A 27,952-nucleotide genomic window follows, 5' to 3' on the forward strand; every position below is an offset into this window, starting at 1 on the left:
ACCAATTATAGTCAGGTACTGCAAAGTAGGTTTGCAAATGGTGCTTTCCTATGTGCTCAGGAAAAGGAAATGGATTTGCTGAACATCTAGCCTATCTTTGCCATACCAAAGCTCCAGCACCTGAAGGAATTTGATATCTGGATCTGATGGTTATTATTCTGGAAGAAGGACCCTGAAAACGCATTTGTACTGGGTCTATTGGTAGTGTCAAAATTCTTTTAACATAAAATTCCTTCAAATGACCAGACCTTCTTTAGTAGAATTCCATGGCAGGGCTATGCTCAGTAATACCCAACAACTTTGCATTGCTATTCATTCTCAAACTCAAATATGTCAGCTATGCATCAAACATATCTATAGTCTGACTGCACCTTACCTCTCCCACCTTATCTCTGCTTATGTATAGTGTCTTTTCTGCTTTAATCTTCCTAATCCATTTCTGTCTGTGAACATGGCAGGCAAATTCTGAGACCCCCTCCAGAGGTAGAGGGTTTTGTGAATTAGAATGCCTTCTTTATTGAGGATGGACAAATAGAGAACATCTTCATGATGGACTCTTCTACTCCAGCTACACTTCCCTATTTCCTCAGGCTATTCTGTCTACTTGGCCACTTACCCATACCACCCCACTTACCCACAGTATCCCCATGCTGTCTCCTCCAATTGCCCTTGGATACTCTGACCTGAATTGATTTCTCCTATCCACAGACTTGCATGACTTACTCTTTGAGTTACACATTCCCGTGATGCTTGATAACCAGACAATCTGTTTAAAGCTCTGTGGCAGTCAACGTTATCTGTTACAAAAAAGGCTAGTTCAAGTCCTGTCTTTGTCTAAGTCCTCTAGTGGCTTCATGTCTCAGTTGAATAAAAGCCAAAGTCAGCACAGTGGCCCACACAGCTTTCCAAGATCTCACCTTCTGTGACCTCTTTGACATCATCTTCTACTTGTTTCCCCAACTTACTTTGCTCCAGCCACATTGGTCTCCCATCTGTTTCCTTACCTATGACAGTTCCCACACCTCTCCAGGCTTTATTCATGTAATTTCCTTCTCCTGAAATCATCATCTCCCTTAACAACTTGGGTCACTCCTTCCTCACTTTCTGGGTTTTATACAAAATTCAGTAAGGTGCACCCTCCCCAACACTCTAAATCCTATTTTCCTGCTTTATTTTTCTTCTAGCAATTATCACCATCTAATACAATATATGTTTCACTTATCATTTTGTTTTACTCTATCTCCCCTAACAGGAATGTATGTTCCACAAAGGCAAGACTTTTTGTCTGTTTTGTTTACTTCTGTAACTCTAGTATCTAAAATGCCTAATGATATATAGTAGTTATTCAATAAGTATTTGCTGAAGGGAAAATGACTCTTCTAGTTTTAATCTTTTAGTATATCTTTTATTCCTTAGCAGAATGTAGAGACCCTGAAGTTAAGTACTAGATCATATATTTTCCTTGTATTCCACTCCAGGGTTGCCCAGTATTGCAAAGGGCTTAATAATAATTTACTAATGTAATACACACACACACACACACACACACACACACACACACACACACACACATATATTGTGATGGAGTTTCACTCTTGTTGCCCAGGCTGGAGTGCAATGGCTTGATCTTGGCTCTCTGCAACCTCTGCCTCCCAGGTTCAAGCCATTCTCCTGCCTCAGTGTCCCAAGTATTTGGGATTACGGGCATGCACCACCACAACTGGCTAATTTTGTATTTTTAGTAGAGACGAGGTTTCTCCATATTGGTCAGGTTGGTCTTGAACTCCCGATCTCAGGTGATTTGCCCACCTCGGCTTCCCAAAGTGCTGGGATTATAGGCATGAGCCATTGCACCCAGCCAGTTATTATATTTTATAAGTCAAGATCTTTCACATCATTTCTCAGTGACCGTATCTTTGATAGAAGGCTCTCCTGTCTTCAGTACCACGTCACAGCTGTGGGGACAGCAGCTTCTTTATTTAGCAGCCATCTGGACTAGGTGTCAGTTCTCTGTAATTTTTAAAGGTTGTGACACTGGCAATTACTGAAATGTCAAAACACGAGGCCAACCATGAGGACTGTGGCAAAAACCTTCCCACATACTTGTCATGGTGATGTGGGTAAACTCATATATAGCATTTGACACTCAGCCATAAAATTGAAATTAAAGTTAGTTTTTTATAATATCTCAGAGAATGGCACCTTGTATAAGACAGGTATACCACACTAAAACACATACATGAATATGAAGAATAAGGTTATGAATAGGCAGAGGAAACATCTGTTTTTTGTTTTTATATTAAATGTTATATTCTAGTAATATGCTGTAAATCATCATTCCTAGCCTGGATATTATTGGGAAATATATTTACTAATACCACACTTTGTATTTCTTTTCCACGATAACCTAAATGCAAATATTTTCTAAAGCACAATTGATTGTAAGTGTAAAGTTTTAATGTAACATTTCTTGAGATCCTTTTATAGGATCTTTACCTATATCATACCATTTTATCCCCGTGATGACTCTAAAATATAATTATTGTCTGAATTGTGGAAATGAAGAAGGCAAGGCTAAATAACTGGTCCCTGGTTACAGAGTGAGTGAATGGTGAGCTGAATTTAACATAGGTGATCACTCCAAAGCTCTCACTCCTGTGCATTTCACAGCATGGCTTACCTGAGCCATCTGAGAGACTGGGAGAAAATAATTCACTGAGCGTCTCAAAAGGGACAAGCTTAGGCATTAAAAGCAGGAGGAGAAAAACATCCTTTTGTAAAGTAAATTTCCATTTGGTTACAGACATCAAAATCACAAAATATATGAGAGATAAGGGACTTGGTTATTTGCTAGAATTCTTTGAAGCCTGAGAAATAAGTCTGACAGATGATTATTTTATGTTTTATAGATATATATGTATAAAAGGACAAATAGATATTTGTCCTTAAACATTTCTGAACAGTTTTATTAAAGTACAATTGACATAAACTGCTCATATTGAAATTGAACACTTTGATAAGTTTTCACATATGTATACTCTCATGAAACCACACAAAAATCAAGATACTTAACATATCCATCACCTCCATGAGGTTCCTCCTGCACCTTTGTAATCCATCACTCCCTGTTCCCATCCCTAGGCAACCATTGATTTGCTTTCTGTCACTCTAGATTACTTTGCATTTTCTAAAGTTTCATAGAGATTGAATCCCACAGTATGTACTTTTTTTTTTTTTTTTTTTTTTTTTTTTTTTTTTTTTGATGGGATCTAACTCCTTCATCTTGGCTGGAGTGCAGTGGTGCAATCCTAGCTCACTGTAGGCTTAAGTGATCCTGCTGCCTCAGATCCCCAAGCAGCTAGGACTACAGGTATGTGCCATCACACCTGGCCAATGTTTCTATTTTTTTGTGGAGACGGGGTCTCCCTATGTTACCCAGTTTGATCTCGAGCTCCTGGCCTCAAGTGATCCTCCTGCTTTGGCTTTTCTGGCTACTTGGACTCATAATTACTTTGATTTTTACTGTGTTGTTGGGTGTATTAATTAGTCATTCCTTTATGTTGAGAATTAATATTCCATTATATGAATATATCACAGTTTGTATATTCTTTAACCTGTTGGTGAATATTTAGGTTTTTTGGAGTTTGAGCTATTACAAATAACATCGTTTTGAGCACTATTCCTTAAATATATAGGAGTAGAATGGCTGCACCAAATGGTGGCTATATGTTTAACTTTTTAAGAAACTGTCAAACTATTTTCTGAAATGGTTACAGCATTTTATATTCTCACCAGCAGTACACGAGCATATGTGTTCCTCCACATTCTTCCCAACAGTTGATATGACCAGGCTTTATAATTTTATCCATACTATTAAGTACATAATGATATCTTATTGTGGTATAAATTTTTGTTTTCCTAATGATTAATCATATTGAGCATCTTCTCCTGTACTTATCTGCAATCCTTATATCTTCTTTGATGAAATAACTGTTCATCAATATTTTGAGCAAGCATATTTTGAATAGTCAGTTCATCAAAGAAGATGTATGGGTGGCAGATAGATATAGGAGATGCTCAATATCACTAATCATTAGGAAAGTGAACATTTATACCACAATAAGATACCACTATACACTTACTGGGTCATGTATCCTATAAACACATAAACTACAAAAATTAAAAATAAAAGAAATGGCTTTTCATTTTGCTCATTTTAAAAACTGCATTGTTATTATTTTTAAAGAATTTCTCATTTATCCCAAATATAGGTAAATTATATACAAATTCTTCCACTCTTTAAAGTCTTTTAAAGAGCAAGTGTTTTTAATTTTTAATTTTGATGAAGTCCAACACAGTCATTTTTTCTTCTACTCGTTGTGTTTTGCTGTAACATATAAGAAACTTTTTCTAACATAAGGTCATGGATGGTTTTTCATGCTTTCTTATAGATATTTTATAGTTTTAGGTTGCACATTTATATCTATAATTTTCATTTTTTGAGATGGGTTCTTGCTCTGTTACTCAGGGTGGAGTACAGTGGTGCAATCATAGCTTACTACAGTGCTGAACTCCTGGGCTCAAGCAATCCTGCCTTAGCCTCCCGAGTAGCTGGGACTACAGGCAGGCACTACTGTAACCGATTACCTGACTAAATTTTTTAAATTATTTTTTGTAAAGAGGCAGGGGGGAGTTTCGCTTTGTTGCTTAGTCTGGTCTTGAACTCCTGGCCTATAATGATTCTCCTGGTTTGGCCTTCCAAAGTGCTGAGATTACAAGCACGAACCACCATAACTAGCTAAAATTGATTTTTAGTTAATTTTTATATACATTCATACATCACTTAATGACAAGAATATATTCTGAGAAAGGTGCAGTTAGGCAATTTCATCACTGTTTGAACATCTTAGAGGGTGGTTATGCACAACCTACTACACACATAGAATATATGATATAGTTGGTTTCTCCTAAGCTACAAACCTGTACAGCATTTTACTGTACCAAATGCTGTGGGCAATTATACAAAAGTTTAAGTGTTTGTATATCTAAATATAGACAAAGTTCAGTAGAAGTATGACACAAAAAGTTTTAAAATGGTATACTTCTACAGGATACTTACCATGAATAGAGCTTGCAGGACTGGGAGTTGTTCTGGGCAAGTCAGTGAGTGAGTGGTGAGGGCATGTGATGGACTAGGACATTACTGCATGCCACTATGACTTTATAAACAATATATCCTTAGGCTACACTAAATTTATAAAAAATACTATTTTTCTTCAAATTAACCGTAGTTTACTGTAACATTTACTTTATAAACTTTTACTTTATTTTTAACTATTCAACTCTTTTGTAATAACACATAGCTTAAAACATTGTATAAATGCACAAAATGTTTTCTTCTTTATATTCTTATTACATAATCTTTTCCTATTATTTTTTAAATGTTTTTTTAAAAAACTAAGATACATACACACATTAGCCTAGGCGTGCACAGGGTCAGTATCATCAATATCACTGTCTGCCACCTCTGCATCTCATCCTACTGGACGGTCTTCAGGGGCAATAACACATGGAGCTGTTATCTCCTATGATAACAATACTTTCTGGAACACCTCCTGAAGGACTTGCCTGAGGATGTTTTACAGTTAACTTTTTATTTCCTGTAAGTAGAAAGAGTACACTCCCAAGTAATGATAAAAATATAGCATAGTAAATACATAAACATTATTATTTTAAAAATTATGTTGTATTCATAATTGTATGTGCCATACTTTCATGCAACTGGCAGTGCACTGGGTTTATTTACATCAGCATCACCACACATGAGTAATGTGCTGCACCATGACATCACTAGGCAACAATAATTTTTCAGTGCCATTATAATATTATGAGAACATTGTTGTATATGTGGACCATCATTTACTGAATCGTTATGTAGCACAGGACTCTACGTTGCAAGGAATAGACTGAATTTTGGTGGGGAGGAAGGACATGTGGATATACAAATTTTTCAGTAGCATTTGTTAAAAAGCTTATCTTTTGGCATTTAGATTATTTCCACCTCTTGGCTATTGCAACTAATGCTGTGATGAATGTTGGGTACAGATACCTCTTTGATATACCAGTTTCATTTCCTTTGGATATATATCCAGAAATAGGATTGCTGTATCATAAGGTAGTTTTATTTTTAATATTTTTAGGAACTTCCATCCTGCTTTCCATAATGGTTGTGCCAATTTACATTTCTACCAACAGTATACAGGGTCCCCTTTTCTCTACATCCTTGCTAACATGTCGTTTCTTTCATCTTTTTGATAGTAGCCATTCTAATAGATGTGAGATGATATCTCATTGTGGTTTTGATTTACATTTCTCTAATGATTAGCAGTGTTAAGCACCTTTCATATATCCGTTGGACATTTGTATATCTTCTTTTGAGAAACGTGTATTCAAATCCTTAGTCCTGATTTTAGATTTATGTGTGTATGTTTTAATTTTGCTATTGAGTTGTTTGCATTTATTTTATGTTTTGAAGTTTATCAGATACATGGTTGCAAATATTTTCTTCCATTCTTTAGGTTGTCTTTTCACTCTGTTGATTGTTTCCTTTGCTTTGCAGAAGCTTTGTAGTTTGATTAAATTCCTTGTCTGTTTTTGTTTTTGTTGCTATGCATTTGGGGTCATAATGCCCCCAAAAAATCATTGTCCAGGCCACTATCAAGAAGATTTTCCCGTGTGTTTTCTTCCAGTAGTTTTATGTTTCTAGGTCTTATTTTTAAGCCTTTAATTCATGTTGAGTTGATTTTCGTATATGGTGTGAAGTAAGGGTCCAATTTTATTTTTCCACATGTGGATGTCCAGTAAATGATACTAATGTATTAAAATTTTAATTTCTAATTGTTTACTACTATTATATAGAAATACAATTCATTTTTGTATAATTCATATCTTCTATTACAAAAATGTAATAAACTCACTAGAACTTAGTTTGTAAACACCATTGCTTTTCTAGAAAGACAATTATGTCATCTATTAATAGAGTTTTACTTCATTCTTTAAAATCTGGATATCATTTATTTTTTTCTTGACTTATTTCACTGACTAGAACCTATAGAGTTGAAAGCCAACTTCCTTGCCTGACCATAGGGAAAAATATTTTTAGTAGATTGAAAAAGTTTCTGCCAGGCACACTGGCTCATGCTTGTAATCCCAGCCCTTTGGGAGGCCAAGGTGGGTGGATCACTTGAGGTCAGGAGTTCGAGACCAGCCTGGCCAACATGGTAAAACACTGTCTCTACTAAAAATATAAAAATTATCTGGGTGTGGTGGTATGCCCCTGTAATCCCAGATACTCGGAGGCTGAGGCAGGATAATTGATTGAACTTGGGAGGCGAGGTTGCAGAGAGCTGAGATTGTGCCACTGCACTACAGCCTGGGCAACAGAGCGAGACGCTGTCTCAAAAAAAAAAAAAAAAAAAAAAAAAGAGTTTCTGTCTATTTTTAGTTTGTGAATCATTTCATCAAAAATTATTATAATAGGTTTTCTCATTAAAATGTTATATGTTAATATAATAAATTGCATGGATCAATTTTTGAATATTAAGCCAAACTTACATTTCAAGATAAACACTACTTGGTCATAATATGTTATACTTTTTAAACGTATTATTAGATTTGATTTAAAAAATTGCCCTCAACCCATTCCTGATATTAGTAATTTGTATTCTCTTTTCTTTTTTTCTGACCAATTTGGTTTTTTGATTTGATTGATCATTTGTTTAATATATTTACATCAATGTTCATGAGGTCTATATGAGGTATATTGGTGTATATTTTTTTGTTTGTTTCTTTGGTTTTCCATGGGATATTTTGGTCTGGTTTTGGTATCAGTAATTCTATCTTCATTGATTGAATGAGGAAGTATTTCTATTTCTTTACTTTTCTAGTAGAGTTTATATAGAATTGATATCTGTTCTTCCTTAAATGTTTGACAGCAGTTCACCAGTGAAACCAATCTGGGGCTAGAGTTTTCTTTGTGGGAAAATTTTAAACTATAAATTCAATTTAACAAATATAGGATCATTCATGTTTTCTCTTTATCCTCCAGTGAACATTGGTAGAATGTTAATTTCAAGGAATTTTTTTCATTTTAGCTAAATTAAGTCATAAAGTTGTTCATAGTATTTCTTTATTTTCTTTTTCATATCTATAAAACCTGTAGTGATGTTGCCTCACCCATTCCTGATATTAGTAATTTGTATTCTCTTTTCTTTTTTTGAGAAACTCATGGTAGCTGATGGGGATGCAATGAATCTATAAATTAATAGGCCTTTGTTCACGATATTGACAGTCCTATTTATTGTCTGACCAATTTGGTTTTTTGATTTGATTGATCATTTAAAAGAAACAGGCTTTACTTTTATTGAATTTTCTCTGTTGTGTTTCTGTCTCCAGTTTCACTGATTTTCACTCTGATCTATTATTTCCTTTTATCTATTTACTTTGTGGTTAATTTGCTTTTCTTTTACAAATTTCTTGAGGTGGAAGCTGTGGCCATTGGTTCGTTCATTTTTTCCTAATATTTAATGCTAGAATATGTCCTTAAAATATTGTTTGAGGTATCTGAACTACATGTTTTTTCCAGTCTGACTCCTTTACCATATGATTGCTGGGAACAGTGTTCTGTTTTAAGTGGTTCTTTCCCGGGTCATGCATGTTTGATCAATACTAAGCTGAATGCTCAGGAGGGAGCCTCTACACATCTCCAGCATTCTCTCTTCACACAGTTCTCTCCTCTCTGTTTCTGTGCTCTACCAACTCTAGCTTCGTTGATCTCTCTGAACTCAATTCCATTTTCTCACATCAGAAGGGTCACATCTTCTATTTCTTGTCTCTTGAGAATAATTGTCTTCATTGTTTGAGGTCCAGTGTCTTGCAAACTTGTTTTTTGAATTTTGTCTGGTTTTGCTGCTATTGTTATTTCAAGCAGGAGAGTAAATTCCATTTTTATTACTTCATCTTCAAAAGAAGCAGCCATTTTCCCATACATAATCATATTTAAGCCTCATGATAATCTTGAAGGTTTTTTTTTTTTTTTTTTTTTTTTGAGATGGAATCTCGCACTGTTGCCCAGGCTGGAGTGCAGTGGTGCGATCTCTGCTCACTGCAAGCTCCACCTGCCGGGTTCACGCCATTCTCCTGCCTCAGCCTCCTGAGTAGCTGGGACTACAGGTGCGTGCCACCCTGCCCAGCTAATTTTTTTGTATTTTTCAACAAGCTTATCAGGTCTCAATTTGGTATGTCTTACGTATCTTTAACATACCTTGGGTTCAAGTTCTAGTGCCTTAGGAGTTTGTAGAAAATTGGTCTTTCTAAATTAAGGACTTGCTTCTGGGATCTCATTGAGTATTTTTTGACAGTGGATATTCATCATTGAAAACTGCCTGCACTAAACACTTACTTGAGTGGATAATTACAATCATTTCTTAAACTCTGGAATTTAAATAAGAAATATGTAAAATTATTTCTCTCAGAACTTTCATATCTGGGGCTTTGATATGGCTTTATATTCTATTTCCTTAATGCTGACTCCAGCATGGACAAACTTTTATTTTTTTGGCAATGAAACATATCAAAATATAAATAATTCAAGAATGGATATTAAGCCAATAATGTCACATGAAATTCTAATTAATTTTGTCTGATATGAAGACACAAATGGGCTTCTGATCGGGATATTTTACTACATGCACTAGTATCATGTGATCAATATTTTTCTTCAATGTCTGTTATTATTGTTCTAGTACAGTCTTTCCTAAAGTATGGTGCTAATCAGTGTTAAATAATAATGTGAGTTCAGAGTTCTGAGAGTAAAAACTCAAACTGTACTTTTCCTGTTCTCTCACTTAACAACAATCATCACAGAAGACTTCTGTGACCACGTGTGGAGTTTTCTCCATGAGTAAGCAAGCAATTAGTTCTGCAGCAAACACCAGATGAGTGTCCTCCAATGAAATTCTGATACTATCTACCTGGAGATGGCATCAGATCCCATAGGTTAATGGAGTAGCCTCCATTAACCTCACAAGACCACCCTCCCTCTTCCCACCAGTAATAAGTCTGGGCCTCCAGAAATTGTGACCAACTGGCTTGAAGGTAAAGTTCACATGACCTCTCGTTGGGTTCAGTTGATTTGCTAGAGTGGCTCACAAAACTCATAGAAACTTACATTTACCAGTTTATTATAAAAGATATTACAAAGATACACATGAAGAGATGTATACAGTGAGGTATAGGGGAAGGGGTGTGGAGCTTCCATGCTCTCCCTGGGTGCATCATCCTCAGGAACCCCCATTAGTTCAGTTATTGGGAGTCTATCTGAACCCTCTCTCTTTGTAATTTACAGAGATGCCATTAATTGGGCATGACTGACAATACTGTAAAAATATGATTAGACAAAAAGTGTAGATTCTTGGCTTCTGTGTTGGGGGTTCTTGCATTGCTATAAAGGAATACTTGAGACTGGGAACTTAGTAAGAAAGAAAAGAAGTTTAATTGACTCACAGTTCTGCATGCTGTACAGGAAGTATAGTACAAACATGTGCTTCTGGGGAGGCCTCAGGAAACTTTTACTCATGGTGGAAGGTGAGGCAGGATCAGGCACATCACACGCCAGAGCAAGAGCAAGAGAGAGAGTGGAGGGTGGGACAAGTGCCACACTTTACAACAACTAGATGCTGTGAGAACTCACTCACTGTCATGAGAACAGCACGGAGGGAATGGTGCTAAATCATTCATTAGAAAATCTGATCACCTACCACCAAGCCCCACCTCCAACACTAGGGATTATAATTTGACATGAGATTTAGAGAGGACATACTACCAAAATATATTATTCTGCCCCTGGCCCCTCAAATCTCTTATTCTCACATTGTAAAACACAATCACTTCTTCTCAACAGTCCCCCAAAGTATTAACTAATTCCTGCATCAACTCAATCAACAGTCCCAAGTCCAGTATCTCATCTCAGACAAGGCAAGTCACTTACACCTATAAACCTGTAAAATCAAGTTATTTACTCCCAAGATACAATGGGGGTTTAGGCATTGGGTAAACATTCCCATTCCAAAAGGGAGAAATTAGCCAAAAGAAAGGGGCTACAGGACCCATTCAAGTTTGAAACCCAGTAGGGGAGTTATTAAATCTTAAAGCTCTAAAATAATCTTCCTTGCCTCCATGTCCCACTTCCAGGGCATGTGGGTGCAAGGGGTGGGCTTCCCCAGCCTTGGGCAACTCTGCGCCTGTGACTTTGCAAGGTGCAATCCATGTGGCTACTCTCACGGGTTGGAGCTGAGTGCCTGTGACTTTTCCAAATGAAAGGTGCAAGTTGCCAGTGGATCTACCATTCTGGGGTCTGGATGATGGTGGCCCCCTTCTCACAGTTGCACTAGGCAGTTCCCTGGTGGGGACTCTTTGTGGGGTCTCCTATCCCACATTTCCTCTCCACTCTGCCCCGGTAGTGGTTCTCTGTTGGGGCTCCAACCCTGCACCCGCCTTCTGCTTTGGCACCCGGTTTGTCTCATATAGCTTCTGAAATCTAGGTAGAGGCTGTCAGGCATTCTTCACTCTTGTAGTCTGCGTGCCAGCAGGCTTAACACCATGTGGAAGCTAGCAAGGCTTATGACTTCCATTTCCAAAGTGGCAGCCCGAGATGTACGTGTTCTCCTTTGAGCCACAGCTAGAGTTTGAGTGGCCTGAATGTGGGTAATAATGTTTTGAGGCTGCACAGGGCAGCAGGGTCCTGGACTAGGCACACAAATGCATTCTTCCATCCTAGGCCTCTGGGCCTGCATTGGAAGCGGCTGCCACAAGAGCCTCTGAAATGCCTAAAAGGCCTTCCCCCCATTATCTTGGGTAGCACTTGGTTCCCTTTTAGTTAGGTAAATATCTCTAGCAAGTGGTTGTTTCACAGCCTGCTTCAATTTACCACCTGAAAAAGATCTCTTTCTCTGCAACATAGTCAGACTGCAATTTTTTCCAAAGTTTATGCTCTTCTTTTTTAAATATAAGTTCCAATTTTAGGTCATTTATTTGCTCTCACATCTGAGCAGAGACCGATAGAAGCAGTAAAGCTACGTCTTGAACACTTGGCTGCTTAGAAATTTCCTCAGCAAGATACTATAAATCATCACTCTTTAGTTCAAACTTCCACAGATCTCTAGGGCATGAATAAAATAAGCCAAGCTCTTTGCTAAGGCATGACAAGGATGACTTTTTCACGAGTTCCCAGTAAGTTCCTAATTTCCACCTAAGACTTTATCAGCCTGAATTTCACTGTCCATATCACTATCATCATTTTGGTCACTGACATTTAACTAGTCTCTAAGAAGTTCTAAACTTTCCCTTATCTTCCTGTCTTTTTCTGAGACCCCCAAACTCTTTTGACCTCTGCTCATTACCAAGTTCCAAATGTACTTCCGCATTTTAAGTTATCTTTATAGCAATGTCCCACTCCTTGATAACCAATTTCCTGTGTTAGGTCATTTTTACATTGCTATAAAGAAATACCTAAGACTGGGTACTTTATAAGAAAAAAATGTTTAATTGGCTCATGGTTCTGCAATCTGTGCAGGAAGCATAGCACTGGCACCTGCTGCTGGGGAGGTCTCAGGAAGCTTTTACTCATGGCAGAAGGCAGAGTGAGAGCAGGCATATCTTATGGCCAGAGCAGGAGAAAAAGATAGAGTAGGGTAGAGGTAAGGTGCCACGCTTTACAACAACTAGATCTGGTGAGAACTCACTCACTATTGCAAGAACAGCATCAAGGGGATGGTGCTAAACTGTTCATGAGAACACATCCCCCACAATTTAATCACTTCTCATCAGACCACATCCAACACTGGGGATTACAATTAAAGATGATGTTTGAGCAGGAACAAATATCTAAACTATATCAGCTTTTCTGTGTGGCATTCCTTCCTCTAGGATATGGAATACGATCCCTTTTGAAAAGAAGATCTTATGATCTACAATAAGATGAAGTAGGTCAGATAATTTCTTTATGACTTGCTCCAAGCTAGAAAGACAACGGAAGATTAGAGTATATTTTTAGTTTTGAGGTCTAACTCTGAGGCCTGCTTCTGAGGCCTAGAAGGCCCTAATATAATAACAAAAGTCTATAACAAGGGCTCTGGGGATTGTGAGCCAGAAACTGTGGACAAATAAACACAAACACACACACACACGTATTATATATATATTATTATATATGTACATTATATATTGTATATTATATATAATATATATTGTTTGTAACATAATATATATAACTATATATATAACTATATAGATCTAATGTGTGTGTGTGCCTGCAGCCCACAAATTGGGGACTGCGGTCCTAGGTTCTCTAGCTTTTTAACACTATGAGAGATAAGGTAGCCTTTATCTAACAACATTTTTATATTTAGGTGTGTGTGTTTGTGTGTGTATGTATATGTATGTATATCACTGTTGTGATATTATATATATTTAATATAATTTCCTTTGTGACAAACTCTGCTGTGAAGAATTTATAATTTATAATAAATGTTATCATTTTCCAACATGTTGATATACATTGAATCTCTAAAATATGAATAGGGGATAATCCCCAAAAATGTAACCACGGAATCCTTTTCTCACGCTAGATTACTGCTCTCTCCAAATACAATCTTGAAAACGTTAATGTGGTGCAAGGATGAGGAATCTCAAATCTGGTGTTAGCTGTAGCAGTTGTTTAATTTTATTTGGCTCTTAAAGTACTATTCCTGTATTCTAGCTACTCTCTCCCAAGCACTTATTTTCTTTCAGTAGACTTTTTTATTTTCCCCAGTCATATTTTCAGTTTGAGAGATGCTCAAGTGTTCTGAGCTTTGGCTAAGCCATTAATGAACATTTCAAAGGGCATAAAAGATGGCAGAAGATAACATTCTGATGCATAAGGAAATATCCTCTAACTAACCCACTTCAAAAACTAGTGAGACATATTCATCAGAGAGATTGTAGACAACTCTAGATTGAGACTTACTTTAAGAGAAGAAACACTTCTAAGATAGTGAAACCAACCTTTTTGAATATAAAAAACCCTTTGAATGTGAAAAAACTTGTGCACATTCTACAACTATTATTTGTACTTTTAGTACCTTTAATTTAGTGAACATATAATGGCCATAAAAAACTATGATTTCAGTAATTCTTAATTTATAATTTTGTAACTGCAACAGCTTGTACATACACACAAGAATATGCAAGGCATACTTCAGTCCATGAACAATGCTCAGTTATATGAGGATTTTAGACCCAGGCAAAGTATCTACAGTGACCCACACTTTGCACACAGTCCCTGCAGCCCACAAATTAGGGACTGTGGTCCTAGGTCCTCTAGCTTTTTAACACTATGAGAAATAAAGTAGCATTTATCTAACAACGTTTATAAAATGCTTGCCTCATATTCAAGGCATTGTGATAAGGGTTTGGAAAACAGAGATGATAAAGATAGCTCCTCTCCTTGAGACATTTATAATTTAACAGAGAAAGATGAATATAAAATGTTTGCATGCTGGTCTAACAAAATGATAAATTCTACTTATTTGTTGATGTAATACAGCAAGAAAAACTTCTATTGACTGTAGTTACTTCAGCCTCTGTGGATGGTATCATTTTTCTTTCTGCAGTAAATTACTTTCTGTGTGGCAAATTAACTTTATCCCAAAGCAGTTTTGGGTTCAAAAGGTGAGCATCTCTGTCCAAGGGTAGAATTTTTGAAGAATACAAGGAAACAAAGAAACAGCTAAATAGCTCTACACATGAAGTGGAGAGAAACTTGTGTTGATGTGTAGAAATGCTAAGAGATAAGGGAAAGATTACAGAGAAAAATAAGGGAGAGAATTAAGCACCATGGTGGCAAAAAGCTTGTAGGGGAGTGGGAGTGTGTACAGGAGAGCACTATGGGGAAACGTTACACGGAAAGAAATTTATTTTGGTCACTTTTATGGGGCAGTGGTTGTTAAGCTAAACACTACAGTAAACCATTAATGTAGAGAAGTTCAAAAACCACAATGGTACATGAATTATTAAGATAAACACACCCTGATAACCACCACTGAATGAATAAGTGACATTGCTACAACCCAGAGAAACCTCATTGCCAATGTACTTTTACATTGCTCTAGAACCCATTCATTTAATCTTCATTTTATTAATAGTAGTTTGGTACACATATAGATGGTTGTGTGAGTAATTACTTGGGGGAACAAAAAACAGGGAAGTATATCTGTGCTCAGTGTCTGGGTTCCCTTGTAGCAAAAAGAAGACAAAAGGTAAATGAGGTGAAAATGAAAAAATTAAAGTTAAAGTAAGAACAGAAAACTGGAGTGATTAGAAACCATGAGAATGTAAATTCATTGGAACTGATAAATGTCTTGAAGTGGACTTTTCATTGAGCAAGATTTAGCATGTACAGAAGCACAGGAGCTTAACTGGGCATGCAGTTCTAAAATGAAAGATCACAATTGTGAAATGGCTGGAACACAGATTTCATGGGTTTAAGAAATAGAAGATGAGGCATAAAGAATATAAATGACCAATTTGAAGAATTTTGACTGAGGCAGAGTTTGGCTTCCTTTTGTTGACATTGGAGAACCAAGGACAATCTTGAAGAATGGGAGTAACATTGATGAGATTTGCTTTTTAGGTGAAGATCTTTGAAACTAATTTTTAGCATCAAATGAATAAGGGAAAAGGTGTTATCAAAAACATTAGATAGGGGTATTTTAATATTTAAGGTGAGGGATAATAAAATTATACTGAATACAGTAGTACAGAGACATGAATTCAGGTAACAATGAAAAGGAGGGAACAGAAGTATAAAATGGTGAAACAGTAGAACAAACACTTTTCTGTCACTGGTTGGCTGTGCAGATGGAAACAGTGAGGACTACTCACTCCTGCACCTTGAGATACAGCATGGATGAGTATATCATGTACTTCAACTGGGGCTATAAAAAGGAGGAACCTAAAGTTTGAGGTGGTGGTTATAGAAGTTATAATGAAATTAATTTTAGATGTTTAAGTTTGAGATGCTTTTAGGAAATTTAGGTGAGAATGTCTGTTGTCTTAAGTGACACTTCTGGAAACTACTGGAGATGACAGGGAGAAGTTACAGAAAAGACAATGAATGTAAGCAAGTAACAGTATGTCTATAAAGGAAATCATCCTTAAAAAATGGAATAGCATAGTTATTAAGAAACAGTTTTAACTTAATTCTTTGTAGCTTACTTTATTACTGTTCAATATATAATTAGAGAAAAATTATACTCTTAATACTTCTTACTTTTAATTTATTATTAAATTCAATTTATAATTTAAGATTTTCATAATTGTGCAATTTAAATAAGACATACTGAAATCAGGCTCATTGTTAATAGTATATATTTCTGGACTCAATACCATGTAGTTAAAATATTTAAGGGCCATAGTAATATTTTGATTTAAGTTTTTAAATGCTCAGAAGGAAAACAAAAATTCACAAGGCTACAAACACTTTAGACGTTATAAGTGACGGGCTTTATTTATATAACAGCATTAGGATTTCAAGAGTAGCAATAACTAAGAATAAAGAGTAGAGGAAGAACTGGTGTTCAGTAGGATGGAGAAGGAAACAAATGAAAATTCCTTTATTGCATACTTGAAAAGGTGAAAGAAATGCAAAAGTCAAAAATCTTACAGGCACTGAAGATATATAGAAGCAATAAAGACAAAATGAAATAACACAAAGAGGAGAGCAGCAAAGAAGCAGGGTGTCATCAGCTTCCTTTGTTGCCTAGGATACTTGCAGGTTCTGACTGCAGAATTCAGTTTGAGGATCTCTCCTTGGTTTAAATGAAGGAATGTTAATTTTCTAAGGTTGCCATTACAATAAACCACAAATTGGGTGGCTTAACACAGTAGAAATTTATTTTCTCCCAGTTCTAGAGGCTAGAAGTCTGAAATCAGGTATCAGCAATGACATACTCCCTCTGAGACTCTGGGTAGAATTCTTCCTAACTTCTGGTGATGACCATCAATCTTTGATATTCCCTGGCTTACTCCCGCATCAATCCAGTCTCTGCCTGTGTCATCCCATGGTGTCCTCCTTGTGTTTCTCTCTGTCTCTATGTCTCTTCCCCTCTTTTTATAAAGACATCTATCATACTGAATTAGGGACGTACCCTACTACAGTATGACTTCATCCTTATTAGTTATACTTGCAATGAGCCTATTTCTAAAAGAAGATCATACTTTGAGGTTCTGGCAAAAGACATGAATTGAGGAAGGGGTAGCAAGTGGTAATTCAACCCAGTATAAGACACTCCTTAAAAAAAGAAGAACCAGTAATGCTTTTGGTTATTAAAATGACACTTTATAAATTCCAGGAGCCCTAAAAGCATGGTAACCATTTTCTCCCATGATTCACTTGCTGATTCTGGGGGCTACATGAGAGGCTGAAGATTTTCAAGAGGGAGATTTAAATCTCTCATTGTTTTGTAATATTTGCAAGAAAAGCTCACTTGAGGAATGGAGACTCCTCATACTTTAGTTGGTCTTTTCCTCAAGATATAGGCCAAATTTTCTTTCTGAATCATAGAAAAAAGAAAAGACTATACAGAGAATAAGTTATATGTGTGACATGGTCAAATGACTTAACAGAGGTGTAATTGGGTAGTAGGAGTGGAGAGAGAAATACAGCAGAGGGAATGTTTAAGGGGAAATTTTTAATCTGATGCAATTCTTTATTCTATAGGCTTAAGGAGCTCTGGAAACCCTAAGAAAGTAAATATACAAAGAAAATTACACCAAAGTTCATCATGTCATTAAAATATAAAATATATATAATATAATAAAAATAATATAATATATATTTTATATATGTTATATATTTTAATACATATTTTATTTATATATTTTATTATATATTATATACAATTATATAATTAATATATATTATATTATATATTATATAATATATAATGTATTACATATATAACATATTACATATATATTATATATATGTAATTTAAAAATTCTTGAATTTTATTTGCTATATTGCCACCAGGGGAAGCACATTAAGAATGATGGCTAACTTCTCTATGAAATCACAAAATCTGGAAGAAAATGAAATGACATTTTTAAAGAAAAACATAAGAACAAGCGAACAAAAGAAAACCTGCCAATATAAAATGCTACACTCAGTGAAAATAGTTTTTAAAAATAAAAGGTGAAATACAAATGTTCTAAGAAAAATATATGCTAATACAACTTCCTGGCAGTAAATCTGCATATACAAGAAATACCAAAGGAATTTCCTTGGCCTGAAAGAATTATAGATGGAAGCATGGAAGTACAAGAAGGGATGAAGAACAATTGCCTCAATAAATATAAAACTATTGATCATCTATGACTATAGTCATAACAGAGTCCTGTGGTATATAGAGTACATGTAAAAGTAAACTATATGGCAATTGCAAAAAAAATTCTGAAGGGGTATATAGATTTAAATATTTTCAAGCTTCTTGAATGTGGTAAGAACCAACTTAGAATATTCTGTATTAAACTAAGGACTCATTTGGTAATTTCTATTGAAAACTACAAATAACTTATACAAAGAGATGAAAGAAAAATGTCAAGAGAAAGAGAATAACAAACATTATTGATTAATACAAAACAAAGCAGAAAAGATGGAGGAATAAAGAACTAAATAATAAATTGGACAAAAAGAAAACAAGTAGTAAATGAGAGATATAGTAAGGTAATAAAAAAAGCCAAACTTCCGTTTTGGCAATTTTACAATACATATAGCTGACACAGGACTCATATCCATACTATATGAGGAATTCTTACAATAGATATTAAAAAGATAATAAACTCAAATAAATGTTCAAAAGTCTTGAACAGACACAAAAGAGGATACCAACTTTCCAAAAACATATGAAAAGGAGCTTAACTTTGAAATACATCAAGAAAAAGTCAATTGAAATCACCATATGATAGAACTACATACTCACAGATTGTCAAAAACACAAAAGAAAAAAGATATTAACAAGGGTGTGGAACAACTTAAACTCTCATACATGGTAGGAAGGAAATGTTCAATTGACATTGGATTACATAAGAAACTAGGGTCAAAAGTAGCGGGTAGTGAATATTTGAGTATCTTTTATTGCATTTCATAGTAAGACATATATAATTCTAAGAATTATTTTTCCTTGTATCTTTGATCTATATATTGACTATTATATAATGCAGATTTGATGGTTATTTTCAATCTGTTATATTTAATTTGTTTAGTCTATTGGCTAAACTCTAGACAAATCTGAGTTCAATTTTAAATTCCAATTCTTAATAGTTATATGACTGGAGGAACTTATTTTGTCTCTCTAAATCATGCCATGTCATCTTTAAAATGAGGATAATGTTATACATCCCTCATTAAGAAGAATAACAGAGGTAGTACATATAAAGTGTCCATGCCTATGTACCAAATGACATCTGTTGTCAGATGAGATTCCAAGTGGGAGGACTAAGTGGTGCTTTCTATGACTGCAGTAAAGAACAGATTCTGAGCAGAGAGATCACACCAAGGTGCTCACATGAGAGACAGAGAGCTACAGCAGCAAGGTCAAGGGAGGATTTTACAGAATGGTTTCCATAGAAATGATATTTTCATGGAAATCAAAGTTTTCAAGACTATATTTAAGCAGAACTTCAAGCAAATAAAGAGTCAGAGAAACAAATGACTATTTTCAAGAGGAGGCATTTCAGATTAAAAAAAAAAAAACAGTGGGAAAAGAAGAAATTAATAAAGAAAGAGGGTGCAGGTCAACTGGAAAAATTCCCTTAAATATACTGGTTAGCGTTGTCACTAATTCCTACCAAAGAAGAACTAAAGATTAGATCATAGCTACTCCTTACCTTACAGAACTCCTCCAATGAAGCTACACATAGTAATAAGTACACAAACATAGAATAGACCGTAGAAGGACATATGCTCCCTCAAGAGAGGAAAGAAATCTGCTTTCTTCAGAAACTAGATAGAACTGTTGAAATATGAAATTAGCTACAAATTTGAAATTATGAGCCATAAGTGGCAATGCTTTTGTTTCTCACATATTTTGCCATAAAAAATGAAAACAAAGGAAATGAGTAAGCATTTGAGGATTTGGGGCAGAGTAAGAAGGATCTGAAGTGGGAGAGAAGCAAACATATTCTCACGCTGTTGCAATGATTTCTGGATTTCATTGACCAGTGTATTATCCCACACTCCAGCATTCCTCCCTTCCCCTTCTACCCAAATAGGAACTGATATGGGATTGCTGGGTTCTTGTTTTATGAAGCAATTACATTTAAAAACAATCACAAGCCACCATTGGCTATCTCCATGATTTCCCAAAAGAACAAACTGATACCAGAAACATAGGATGAACATGACCTCAGAGGGAGAAAGCTTTATGAATAACTCACTACATTGTTTCTGTTTTTATCACTTTGTTACTGGTATGTCACAACCTCTCTGTGGACTAGAATTGGGTAATGGACCAGGATTTCAAGCCCACTCCCTCACTGAATTCTGGTGTTCCAGCACCATGGATAAAGACATGTATACCACCAACTAACAAAAACATATCAGAGCAAGTATTTACTCTAGTAAGATTTTAGATAATTTATTACTATTTATATCATTCAAAAATCTGAACATGTTTCATGTTCAATTTGCATTTTCCTCCTATGCAAATGCATACAGGTTTCTTCTTACACAATGTAGGATAAGTCAGTTCCAAAAAAAAATCCTTTATCAAGTTTTACAAACGTTAACCTTTGCAGGCACAGATGTTTGATAGATAGATGATATAGATATAGATATAGGTATAGATATAGATAGATGTAGTATATGCTGGCTCTACCTGGTTATTAGAATCGAGATTCTTTTTGGACATGTTACAAATAATATTAACCCACACCCTTACGTTAAACCCTTAGTTATCTTATCATTTATAATGTTCAATTGCAATTTTTGTTGGCATTACTATCTCCCTTCCAAGACAGTAAACATTTGAGGGCAGGAACTAGCTTTCTCCATCTTGATATCCTGACAACTAAAGCAAAATTTGGTCCATTCTTAGTCTCTTATTAAGTATTTGTTGAATGTTTGAATGAATGGCTCTACTTAGGTTATGTTTCTTGAAACATCACAATTATATATAGCAAATCCATGGTACTATTTTATGGTTTTTGATGGAAGTAGTAACTCAATCTGTCCTTCAACACTCATTTATTCATTCTTTGTACATATATGAAACCGTTACTATCTGCTTCCACTGTGCTAACTACTCTGGATAAAAGAAATGAGCAGAATCTAGTCACTGTATTCAAGGATGTCAGAAATAGTTCCATTCTGGAGTTCATGTGATCTTTTTAGCACAATGCCTTATGGAAATACATTCAATTTTTTGAATGATACAAATACAAATGATCTAATCACATAAAATATCACTAAATACTTGCTCTGATACGTTTTTCCTAATGAGACTAAAACCCGTTTGTCACCGTAAGTGGTAATATCCACTCTACTTATGTAAGAGTCCTCCCCTCTAACAAAGTACAGCCACTATCCCCATGACATGGTTTACTTAAATTGGAGCCTTAGCCTTGTGCATTTTAAATGAAACAATAAATCTGCTTACTATCGCAAGTCTTGTTGTATTTGCTGTTCTCCTGTGGAAACCCTTCCAGTCGGCACTGAAAACGATGCTGCCAAAATTCTTGAAACCAAGGGTTTCGATGGTTTGTTTCTGGCCGGAGCTTCAGATAATAATCATCAAACCACTTGACATCGGGAGACTGGAGCTTGATTGTGATGCCACCAACAGCTTCTCGCTGATATCCATCTGTCACATCATACCTGTCAGCCCAGCCATCACTGTGGGGAAATAAAAAACCCCTCAGCTTAGAACAGATACCTCCTAAGCAAATGAATCAATTTGCTTTCCTTTTGACGAGATTAGTCATTAAATGGATACCTTAGGCCACATGATGGTCCAATATTACACCGAGGTGATTATAGATATAGCAGCTTGTTAGAATAAAAAGTGCAATAACACCATGGAAACTTTGGGTCTAAGAGTGCTAAAAGGAACTAACTTCACTTACCTACCATGGAAACTTTGAGTCTAAGAGTGCTAAAAGGAACTAACTTCACTTACCTTAAACTGCAGAGAATAACCTGAAGATTCTGGCAGAATTTTACTGGTTGCAACATATAGTATACACATGGAAGCTGCATAATATCATCATTCACATTTTTAATTGACATTTAATAGCCAGGTCAAATTAACTTTGAATACATTATTTTCTTTGGCTTTATAATAGTAATTATAATGATAATAAAATAAGAATCAAAAATATAATCCAACATGTCTAATATTAATCATCCTGTGAGACAACATTTTTGTTTGAATTTTACAAGTGAATAATAGGTTTAAAAAACCGTTTGCTGATTATGGTTACTCTATTATATGTTGATTTGCCAAGCCTCAAACTGAAATCTTTGTAGTGCATAGTCCATACACTCTTTCCTATGGAATTTCTAAAATACATGAAAAATGTACATCTGAAATCACATTTTATATTAGAGTGCCCAAAAGAACTTCTGAACAGTGTGCCATCAAAAGTGGTGAAGGGATCATACTCCTCAACATAACTATCATTCTATGCACTGATCACTCAAAGTTATTTAGGAATTTTAAGATAAAAGGATTTGAAATCTCAGGGTCGTATTATAATGCTAGAGGAAAGTATAACAGAATAAGAAAAAAGTCTTCTACAATGATTTGGAAAATACATGAAATATAGTATTGGAAATAAAAACAAAAGGCATGAAAAGATGTTTGTATAAAATTTGGATACACCCTAGGGCATCTAAGGAAGAAGGAAACTGACTTGTCCTTCTTCACTGCCACTGATCGGATATACACAGTTTGTGCTGTATGTCTGCTGGAATCCAGTGGTACTATCTTTCCCTGGAAGAAGTGCAAGTGCTCATTAAAGAAGTATGAGGAAAGGGACAATTTGACTAAATCACGAGTAATCTCAAGGAGAGAAGAGAAGGAATATAGAGAGATCTAAGGGGAAGAACAGACTAGAGCCTCCTAAATGCAAAGCAGGAAAAAGTGTTAGGAGGTGAGCTGGGGGTAGGGGCAGAGGGTACTAGGGAGAGGACGTGGGAAGAGATTTACACTACCAATCACTGCTTACCTCAGTGATATTCAAATATTTCCATTTAACAGAATGTTAATTTATTTTTACTTTCCTTTCATTGCATTTTTGCCCTTAACATTTTTTTTTTACTATGCAGAAAGCGTGGTCCAATATTTTGCATAAAAAATCAGTGCCAAGAAAGTATTATGTAAGTAATTAATTTAAATTATACAGAAAGCATGTACTTTTTCCAGTATGCTCTGCTATACCAACTTTAATATAAATATTGATAATTGTGAGTTATTCCAAAGGTCATATATTACTCATTAAGATATCATAAGGGCTTGAGGTGACTTGAGATATTAGCTAGGGCATCAGTGGGTGGAGAGAAGGGAAAAAACAAACAAAAAGAACACTTTTTTTTCTCTAAGTCCTCCTTGGCAAAAAGATATTTCATTAAAAATTACCTATAGTGAAATTTCAAAAACTTTTGTGGCAGATCAAGAAAAAAAAATAGTAATGTAGTATGTTTTGTCCCAGTGTTGAATTTGGTTACTTCACACATTATCTTCCCTCAAGTTTCCCATTTTCAGCTCCAGAAGATTTTATTTAAAGCTGACAAGTTGAAATGAAGTGGGCTTGTTTGCCTCATTTTCTCCTCTGTTTTGGAGGGTTTATTATATCACTGAGATGAGAGTGTGGGTCTCATTGGCACTCAAGGAGCTGCATGGGCGTGTTGCAAATGGGACAGGAAGCTGTTTGTCAAGCAGAGCCCCATTCTCCAAGGAAGTGGGAATTTAAATTGCTCCTTTTGTTAACATTAGCTCGCTCTTATGTAACACTATGATTATGAATATTACATAAGAAATGTAAGATTATAATGCCTCCAATTTACCCTTCACAGTTCATTCATTGAATTTAACAGGGATTGTAAAAAGTTTGTCTTGATAAACTTTTTTGCAGGTGATATTTCCATAAAAGAAAACTGTCAGGATGAGAGTGATAGTTTACTCATTTCTCATCATGTACTTTCTCTTTTTTTTTTTTGAGGTATTTATCTTTTCTGTAAGTTTAATAATTTAGAAAACTATGATGTTTTATTATTAGTCTTCCAAGTTAGAGTTGTGAGTTTAAAATAATTTTTGTTTCAGATGTTGCCAATTAACAGTAAAATATAAATCATAAAGGAGATAGTATAGAAACAGAAAATCCCAATATCTATGTGACAAAACAGGGTCATGCTATTTAAAATTTTTGGATAATATCTGCTATGTTGATCCCCCAAAAAACAGTTTAACACTGGCTAAATTAGAGGGTGGTGTATTGACTTTAGCTTATTAAATATTAACATTTTTATATAAATATATCTTTAAGATTTGCATTAAGATGATAGGGCATCTCTAAGTATGATGCAATAAATTGAGCAGTAAAATGAAATGCAAAGAAAAAACCTTTCTACCACCTAAAGCTTTCTATTACTTTGATAGATTGGACCTTCAATATTCTAGTACTGCTTTAATTCTTTGGGTGACATGTATTTTACCAAAGCAAGAGAAAACAGAGGGATAAAGATAGGGAAGGAAACTAACATTTACTAAAAATCTACCACATTTAAGTCACTTTACTAGATTTATTATTTGTCCACCCATTCAATTTCTCCCTCTTCTCACTGGTGGGCATTTTGTCCAACTCCTCATAATCCATTTTATTCTTTTCTTTCCAGTTGTTTGAATATACAGTTGGTCATCATTATTTACAGATTCTGTATTTACAAATTTAACTGCTTGCTAAAGTTTATTTGCAATACCAGAATCAATATTGGTGACATTTTTGCAGCCTTTCATGGGCATGCAGAGAGTGGCACACATTTGAGACTACTGAAGTGCACGTCCCCATCTGAGGTTGAAAAGGGTGACTCTCTGCTTTCTTGTTTCAGTTCTCATACTACAAACAAATGTCCTTTTCAGCATCTATTTAGTGCCATCTTTTGCAGGTTTGTATTATGTATTGGTGACTTTACTGTTTAACTTGGCCTCCAAGAATAAAGCCTGATGTGTTATCTAGTGTTTCTAAACATAAGATGGCTGTAATATACATAGAAAATACAGTCAACCCTTCATAACTGTGGGTTCCATATTCACGGATTTCATCAATAATTAATTGAAAATATTTGGAATAATAAAAAAATACAAATAAAAAACAAGACAGTACAATGACTATTTATATAATATGTATGTTATATTAGGGATAATAATTAATCTAGAGGTGATTTAAAGTATAAGGGAGGATGTGTACAGGTTACAAGTAAAAACTAAGCTACCTGATACAAGAGACCTGAGCATCTTTAGATTTTGGTATTAGTGCGGTAAGGGGAGGAAGTGTCCTGGAACCAATGCTCTGCAAATATCAAGGGACTAGGGAGAACTGTATATAGACAATACATATGTTAAAAAAGCTGCATGAATAAAGTGCTGTTACTGCAAGTTCAATGTTAGTGAGTCAACAATATATATTAAATAAGGTGTCTTTAAATAAGAACACACATAAAGCAAGGTTATGTTTTGACTAGTTGATGAACATGTTGTGACTAAAGACTCACAGCAACCTAAGCTTGTATTTCCTCTAGGAGTAATGGTCATTATTCACTAATTTACTGTTTGCTGCATGTTTATAGAACATTACTGTGAATAATAAAAATTGGCTGTAATTATATATAATCTTAATCTGGATTTTTTTTTAGTCAGGTTTGTAGCCTTTGGCTATGGAAGCAGAATAACTTGAACATTTAAAATAGAAAAAGCATTCTTAACTTACTTAGCTTGGCTTAACTAAAGGAGGATTCTTTGTACATATGTACTGGATTCTCAAAACACCTCACTAGCAGATACTTAGATCCTTTAAATATTCCCTGCAGACATCTTAAGGGCATGCTAACCTAGCAAGAATTTACTTTCACTTTTTTCCCAAGATTGCATTACCAAAAATATACTCTCTTTCTCTACAATCTACTCTTCCCCTTTCTCCTTTCAACCCTAATTCCTATGATTTCTCATAATGAGAAACTCATGAAAGCTTAATTTTTCTTCATTTTCAACAGACAGTTCTTGTTTAAAACAAAATTGACTCTTGAATTACCCTGCTATTTTTTTTCCTAGGTCTCTATAACTGTCCTTCTTTTCTTCAACATTTATTAGATATCTACCCATCTTAGACTAAATTATTTTGTCACAATCAATAGTCCCAGTATATCACTGGTATAGAACAGAGGTTTATTTCAGCCTTTATATTCGCTGCAGATGGCCTATAACTCTGTTCTATGTCATCTTCATTTTGAATTTCAAGTCTAAAAGAATAGTGTGTTTCTGGGACATACAAATCTTGTAGAGCAGGAGTCCCCAAACCCCAGGTTTCAGACCAGTACCTGTCCGTGGCCTGTTAGGAACCTGGCTGCACAGTAGGAGGTGAGCCCTGGGTGAGTGAGCATTACCTCCTGAGCTCTGTCGCCTGTTAGATCTAATGCAGAGGCATTAGATTATCATAGGATGGTGAATCCTATAGCGAACTGTACACGTGAGTGAGCTAGGTTGTGCGCTCCTTATAAGATGGAACAGTTTCATCCATGAAACCAGTCCCTGGTGCCAAAAACGTTGGGGACTGCTGTTGTAGAAGGAAAAACAGATATGATAGGGGAATCATACAATGGTTCTTAAGATTCTGCTTAAAAGTGGCACATGTTATTTCTGCTCACGTTTCACTGACTGAACAAATCACATGGCTAAACCTGACCTGAATGGGACAGGCATCAACGGTTTTTCCTATGGAGAGGAGCAGTGAGTATTTTGAAGAAAATGCAACTGACAATTTCAACTATGTGTTGAAATTGTATTGAAACTGAGAAGAAACATGCGTTAAATAGGTTTTAGAGACTATGCTCCAGCAGTTCACAAGTCTAGTGGAGAGATGAGAAAGGACAGACATAAATAAGTGACCACATATAAATGATTATTATGGGCATGTACTAAATGCAGTGGGAGAGCAGATCAATAAATAATTGACCAACACTTCTTAGGGAGATAAGATTTGAACTAAATTTGAAAAGTGTGGACAATAGAGCAATACCAGCATTTTGAAATATTGTTTTCTATATATTGAAAAAAAATTGTTAATCAAGGAATAGTGAATACGGAGCATTGCAGCTATGTAGGGTGCACAGGTCAGAGAAGTAATGAGAGGGTGAGCTGAAGAGAATCAGTTGTGAATCTTCTTTTGTGCCATCCTAAAGATTTCCAACTTTGTCATGCAGGTAATGGGGAGCCAGTGATGGCTTTTAAAGTGGGAAATGATACAAAGACATGATGAGAAGTATATGAACTCTGCTAAAAGCTTACATGACAGATCAGAGCTGTTGGAGATGAAGGTTAGGGAATCAAGTTAGAAAATATATTGCAATGGTCAATGAAGCCAATGGAGAATTGAATTAAGGGAGTGGCAGTAAGAATGAAGAGCCCTATTTATAAGGAATCTTAAGGTAGAACCTCTGAACTTGTGGGGCATAGAAGGTAAAGGAGTATTTTAATGGTTTGTGGGAGGAGAATAACAACATTGCATGTAGCTCCATGTCCTAGGCTGGACAGTATGTGAAGAGAACAGGTTTTGTGTGAAAAAGGAAGAAAATGAATATGAG

At 35.4% G+C, this 27,952-nt stretch overlaps 1 protein-coding gene across 4 annotated transcripts in view; it reads right to left on the minus strand.

Annotated features, from left to right (window-relative positions):
- Positions 1 to 27,952, minus strand: part of GRM5 (glutamate metabotropic receptor 5) — a 573,672-nt gene that overhangs the window by 126,097 nt on the left and 419,623 nt on the right. For all 4 annotated transcript variants that reach the window (XM_050755524.1, XM_050755521.1, XM_050755522.1 and 1 more), the window contains exon 4: positions 21,756 to 21,991. In XM_050755524.1, coding sequence (XP_050611481.1) covers positions 21,756 to 21,991 — 236 coding nt within the window. The remainder of the gene's footprint in view (positions 1 to 21,755; positions 21,992 to 27,952) is intronic.

Source organism: Macaca thibetana, chromosome 14 (genome assembly GCF_024542745.1).
Source record: "Macaca thibetana thibetana isolate TM-01 chromosome 14, ASM2454274v1, whole genome shotgun sequence".
Lineage (NCBI taxonomy): Eukaryota > Metazoa > Chordata > Mammalia > Primates > Cercopithecidae > Macaca > Macaca thibetana.